The sequence below is a fragment of the Penaeus vannamei genome, chromosome 25 (genome assembly GCF_042767895.1).
Source record: "Penaeus vannamei isolate JL-2024 chromosome 25, ASM4276789v1, whole genome shotgun sequence".
In the NCBI taxonomy this organism is placed as follows: Eukaryota; Metazoa; Arthropoda; class Malacostraca; order Decapoda; family Penaeidae; genus Penaeus; species Penaeus vannamei.
Genome location: NC_091573.1, coordinates 8,324,865 through 8,331,639, shown reverse-complemented (window position 1 = coordinate 8,331,639; position 6,775 = coordinate 8,324,865). Strand labels below are relative to the sequence as shown.

The 6,775-nt window shown below is 49.6% G+C and overlaps 1 protein-coding gene across 1 annotated transcript in view; it reads right to left on the bottom strand.

Annotated features, from left to right (window-relative positions):
- Positions 1–2,604, bottom strand: part of LOC138866363 (EF-hand calcium-binding domain-containing protein 4B-like) — a 22,045-nt gene extending 19,441 nt beyond the window's left edge. Inside the window, exons 1-2 of the mRNA XM_070138889.1 lie at positions 2,336–2,604; positions 101–180 (exon numbers count right to left, since the gene is read on the bottom strand). Of these exons, the coding sequence (XP_069994990.1) occupies positions 101–180; positions 2,336–2,604 (349 nt within the window). The remainder of the gene's footprint in view (positions 1–100; positions 181–2,335) is intronic.
- Between the last annotated feature and the right edge of the window lie 4,171 nt (positions 2,605–6,775).

Here is a 6,775-nt window from a genome sequence, read left to right as displayed (position 1 = left end):
TCCGTAACTAATCATGAAAGCATAAGCAGTCAAAGGAATACTCAGACCAATTGCTTGAATAAAAACGCCTTTATTAAATATATTTTTATTAAGCTTTCACCTGTGGCATGGATTTCGATAGGTTTGTGTAGATGCCCTACAGTCATGGACCTGTAGTGTCTCAAAGCTAATGTATCGATGCTTATGTTATAGATGAAAATGTTATGTAATAAAACATTTAGTAAATGTATTTATGACAACTGCACTCTGTAAATTCCATTTTATTTAACACAAGCGTACGTAGACATTTTCCGGATCTCCCCTTCATAGGAAACTCCTTGTACTCATTTCCCCAAGAACTTACAGGACGAGCAAGGAATTCAAAGGAAGGAGGAGAGAGAGAAGGAGGGAGGAAGGGAGGGAGGGAGGGGGAGAAGAAGAGAAAGAGAGGGAGGGAGAGAGAGAGCGAGAGAGAGAGAGAGGGAGGGAGGGATGGAGGGAGGGAGGGATGAATAGAGAGAGAAAGAGAGAGATAGAGAGCGAGAGAGAGAGAGAGAGAGAGAGAGAGAGAGAGCGAGAGAGAGAGAAATAGAAAAAGAGAGAGGGAGGGATAGAGAGAGAGAGAGAGCGAGAAAGAGAGAGAGAGAGAGAGAGAGAGAGAGAGAGAGAGAGAGAGAGAGAGAGAGAGAGAGAGAGAGAGAGAGAGAAAGAGAGATGAAGCGAGGGATGGATAGACACATAGATAGATAGAGAGAGAGAGAGAGAAGGGGAACCAATGAACGCCGTATGGTGGTATGATTATCATCAAACCTTCACCACTAAATCGATGTAATTTGTGTGCATCTATTTGAAATTCAGTATCACATTTTTATAAAAAAAAAAAAAAAAAAAAGTGTCAACTCCAATTGTTCATAGAAAAAAACGAAAGGAGAAAACGAGGAACACGATACAGATACATGAAATAACGAAGGAGAAATCTTATTTCTTATTAATCACTTGCCATGATTTATATATCGTATCCTTATCTGTCATTTGGAAACAATTCATATACGTGAAATACCATATACATAAAATGAACACAGATACATGAAATAACGAAGGGGATTTTTTTTTATAAATCACTTACTATGATTTATATATCGTATCCTTTTCTTTCATTTGGAAACAATTCCTTTACTGACTTGAACGAATTAATATGAAAAGAGAAAATAATGCTGGATATTGAATTTCCTGAACATCCGGTATATATGATCTTCAGAGTAAAATAACTTCCTGCATAACCAAGTCATGATAAATATTCATAAATTTTACACATAAAACCGACACGTGGAGAAAGACTGATGTTTCTAGAATAGTTAGGAGTAGTTAAGTATTGTATGAAACTCATTTGTGGCTCTGGAGAACTTCAGCTGAAACTTGACTTGATTAGAATCTGATCAAAGGGGCATAGATCATCCTAAGATTTTATTAAAATTAATGATTTTTTATATTAATTTTACATTTATCATTATTATCATTATCATTGATGTTGTTGTTGTTATCATTACTATTATCATTGTTGTTGTTATTATTATTATTATTATTATTATCATTATCCTTATTATTGTTGTTATTAATATTATTATTATTATCATTATCATCATTATTATCATCATCATCTTCTTCATAACCATCATCATCTTTATCATTAACATCATTTTTATTGTTACCATTATTACTATTATGATAATCACTTTTTTCATTATCATTATCATCATCCGTTTTATTATCATCATTATTGTCATCCTAATTATTATCATTATCATTATTATCATCCTAATTATCATCATTATCATCATTATCATCATTATCATTTACATTATTCATACCATCACCCAACCGTAAAGTTCACCCCACCTTTTAAATGCTAAAAAGTTATTCCAATATGAGAACCATGAGAGAGAGAGAGAGAGAGAGAGAGAGAGAGAGAGAGAGAGAGAGAGAGAGAGAGAGAGAGAGAGAGAGAGAGAGAGAGAGAGAGAGAGAGAGAACATAAAGAACAAGAAGAAAAAAAAAGAACGTTCAGCCCGGTGCCGCCACCATATTAAACCCGATTTTCAGGTTACAATGAAGCCAAACTAACTCGGCTGCTGGGAGACGTCTCGCCAGCCTCGCGGCACGTGCGGCCAACGGCAGCTGACCTTCCGTGGCCTTCCCTCGGGGCCTCAGCCTTCCGGTAGGACGCCGTAGAGAGGGGATTTGCCTGTTCTGTATGCCGCTCCCTCTGGCCTCCTGGTCTTTCTGGCGGGACTGGCTCGTCTTTCTAACCTGCGGGGAGCTGTCTGCTGGCCCCGGACTCCACGCCACCTGGACCTACCTTCGTGGAGGGGCGGCGGCAGCGTAAGCCAACGGCGCCATCGGCAGCAGACGGCGACCTGTGGCGAAGGGGATGGCGCGGTTCCTGACGTCGTCCGCGGCTTCCTCGGTGGGGCTTACGGGTTCCGGGCGCGCGGGCCAGACGGAGGGCGGAAAGCATCCTGTAATCCGCCAGATCACCGAGGTGGACGCGGCGACCTGCAGTTGCCTTTTGGGAGGTGCTTGGCCTTCGACCGCATACACTTGGCGTTCTTCGGCCTTCGACCGCATACACTTGGCGTTCTTCGGCCTTCGACCGCATACACTCGGCGTTCTTCGGCCTTCGACCGCATACACTTGGCGTTCTTTGGCCTTCGACCGCATACACTTGGCGTTCTTCGGCCTTCGACCGCATACACTTGGCGTTCTTCGGCCTTCGACCGCATACACTTGGCGTTCTTCGGCCTTCGACCGCATACACTTGGCGCTCTTTGGCCTTCGACCGCATACACTTGGCGTTCTTCGGCCTTCGACCGCATACACTTGGCGTTCTTTGGCCTTCGACCGCATACACTTGGCGTTCTTTGGCCTTCGACCGCATACACTTGGCGTTCTTTGGCCTTCGACCGCATACACTTGGCGTTCTTTGGCCTTCGACCGCATACACTTGGCGTTCTTCGGCCTTCGACCGCATACACTTGGCGTTCTTCGGCCTTCGACCGCATACACTCGGCGTTCTTCGGCCTTCGACCGCATACACTTGGCGTTCTTCGGCCTTCGACCGCATACACTTGGCGTTCTTCGGCCTTCGACCGCATACACTTGGCGCTCTTTGGCCTTCAACCGCATACACTTGGCGTTCTTCGGCCTTCGACCGCATACACTTGGCGTTCTTTGGCCTTCGACCGCATACACTTGGCGTTCTTCGGCCTTCGACCGCATACACTTGGCGTTCTTCGGCCTTCGACCGCATACACTTGGCGCTCTTTGGCCTTCGACCGCATACACTTGGCGTTCTTCGGCCTTCGACCGCATACACTTGGCGTTCTTCGGCCTTCGACCGCATACACTTGGCGTTCTTCGGCCTTCGACCGCATACACTTGGCGTTCTTTGGCCTTCGACCGCATACACTTGGCGTTCTTCGGCCTTCGACCGCATACACTTGGCGCTCTTTGGCCTTCGACCGCATACACTTGGCGTTCTTCGGCCTTCGACCGCATACACTTGGCGTTCTTCGGCCTTCGACCGCATACACTTGGCGTTCTTCGGCCTTCGACCGCATACACTTGGCGTTCTTCGGCCTTCGACCGCATACACTTGGCGCTCTTTGGCCTTCGACCGCATACACTTGGCGTTCTTCGGCCTTCGACCGCATACACTTGGCGTTCTTCGGCCTTCGACCGCATACACTTGGCGCTCTTTGGCCTTCGACCGCATACACTTGGCGTTCTTCGGCCTTCGACCGCATACACTTGGCGTTCTTCGGCCTTCGACCGCATACACTTGGCGTTCTTCGGCCTTCGACCGCATACACTTGGCGTTCTTCGGCCTTCGACCGCATACACTTGGCGCTCTTTGGCCTTCGACCGCATACACTTGGCGTTCTTTGGCCTTCGACCGCATACACTTGGCGTTCTTCGGCCTTCGACCGCATACACTTGGCGCTCTTTGGCCTTCAACCGCATACACTTGGCGTTCTTTGGCCTTCGACCGCATACACTTGGCGTTCTTCGGCCTTCGACCGCATACACTTGGCGTTCTTCGGCCTTCGACCGCATACACTTGGCGCTCTTTGGCCTTCGACCGCATACACTTGGCGTTCTTTGGCCTTCGACCGCATACACTTGGCGTTCTTCGGCCTTCGACCGCATACACTTGGCGTTCTTTGGCCTTCGACCGCATACACTTGGCGTTCTTTGGCCTTCGACCGCATACACTTGGCGTTCTTTGGCCTTCGACCGCATACACTTGGCGTTCTTCGGCCTTCGACCGCATACACTTGGCGTTCTTCGGCCTTCGACCGCATACACTTGGCGTTCTTCGGCCTTCGACCGCATACACTTGGCGTTCTTCGGCCTTCGACCGCATACACTTGGCGTTCTTTGGCCTTCGACCGCATACACTTGGCGTTCTTTGGCCTTCGACCGCATACACTTGGCGCTCTTTGGCCTTCAACCGCATACACTTGGCGTTCTTTGGCCTTCGACCGCATACACTTGGCGTTCTTCGGCCTTCGACCGCATACACTTGGCGTTCTTCGGCCTTCGACCGCATACACTTGGCGTTCTTTGGCCTTCGACCGCATACACTTGGCGTTCTTTGGCCTTCGACCGCATACACTTGGCGTTCTTCGGCCTTCGACCGCATACACTTGGCGTTCTTTGGCCTTCGACCGCATACACTTGGCGTTCTTTGGCCTTCGACCGCATACACTTGGCGTTCTTTGGCCTTCGACCGCATACACTTGGCGCTCTTTGGCCTTCAACCGCATACACTTGGCGTTCTTTGGCCTTCGACCGCATACACTTGGCGTTCTTCGGCCTTCGACCGCATACACTTGGCGTTCTTCGGCCTTCGACCGCATACACTTGGCGTTCTTTGGCCTTCGACCGCATACACTTGGCGTTCTTTGGCCTTCGACCGCATACACTTGGCGTTCTTCGGCCTTCGACCGCATACACTTGGCGTTCTTCGGCCTTCGACCGCATACACTCGGCGTTCTTCGGCCTTCGACCGCATACACTTGGCGTTCTTCGGCCTTCGACCGCATACACTTGGCGTTCTTCGGCCTTCGACCGCATACACTTGGCGTTCTTCGGCCTTCGACCGCATACACTTGGCGTTCTTCGGCCTTCGACCGCATACACATTTTTTTTTTTTTTTTTTTTTTTTTTTTTTTTTTCTGAGTCTAGCCGCCGTGGTGATCGGACGTGTTTTGCCTCCTCTCCGCCGCAGCCTTGCCACTCAGCAAACCATGCATACTCATGGTCCCGCCAAGTCAGAGGGTGATCTGACCCCTACCCCTGGGTCACAGGGGGCCAGCCGGGGGGCCTCCCCGGTGCTTCCTCGGGCAGCTAGCCCGGGCTCTAGTCCCCAGAGCGAAAGGGGACCCCTGGCCCAGGGTAATGCGGCCCCCTCCCAGGGTACCGGGACCTTAGCCCAAGGATATGGGCCCCACGGCAGCATGGGTCAGAGCTGCCTCCCCGCCCACGAGAATGGGCACCCCCATGGCAGCCAGGGTCAAGGCTGCCCCCCCGCCCAGGGAAAAGGGCGTTTAAACAACCCGGACAATGAAAACAGTGAAAAAACAGTGAAAACAACTGAAATCAGAGAAAACAGTGAATACAACACAGAAACAAACAGTGACGACAATAAAGCCATCTATCAGGCAGGCAACACTACCATAGTGCTTAACACGATTCTTTGCTTTATAACGACCAAAAAATCATGGGCACGTTTAGTGTTGTGTAACCAAATTAAGAAACTGTACAGCCCAGAAGAAATAGAAAATGCCTACAACATCGTTCTATTTATATCAGACTCCAGGAAAACTAGAAACATGAATAAAGACATCAAAAGGATGATAAATTTCACAGTGCACACAATGATCGATCATTGCCTAAAGAACGACAATTTAGTGTTTGCCACAACAACCACAGACATCCCCGCCACTGACTGGTCTCCGCCACCAAAGAAAACAAGTATCTCACCTTTTGTGAAAATCTTTCAAAAACAAAAACATCAAGGTATGCAAACACAGCATGAACTCTCTTTCAGCAATCAAGATCTAATTGAAAATAAAATTGATTTGCTAATCGGAATGTTCTCCGAGCAACAATCTGCTATAAACAGCTTGATTAGGCAAGCAGTGACGTCTCCTCAGCCGCAGGAATGCGCAGAGGAAGCATCCGTCACAACAACCTCGCCCCCATCCCCTCACGCAACATCCGATCTCCCATCCCCAACCCACGATCAATCTGCCTATCAATCTTTCCCTTTCGCATCGCCTCCCCCTGCCAGAATGTCCTTAACCTCAACACCAAATGAACACACGCACAACCATACACCCCCTACAACTCCCACGGCAGTACCCACGCCCAACACCCCTCCTTCCTCTCCCCTCCACCCTCCTTCCTCTCCCCTCCCCCCTCCTTCCTCTTCCCTCCCCTCTCCTTCCTCCTCCCTCCCCCCACCCCCCTCACCTCCGTCTCACCCCACCCCGACCCCGCGATCCCGTGACCCTGCTGACGGGCCAGCCCCCCCTCGCCCGGTGCCACGCAAGCGATCACCCAACAACGCTGAGGCGTCAACAACCGGCATGAGGAACGAAGCTTCTACACAAGTAACACCCAGAAGAAGCTACGGTAGAAACAGTAGAAGGAAAAACAAGCAAAGACATCTTCCACCAAATCGCCACTGGGAGGATGCCACGCACCACCACGTGCCTGGAGTACCTGCCCC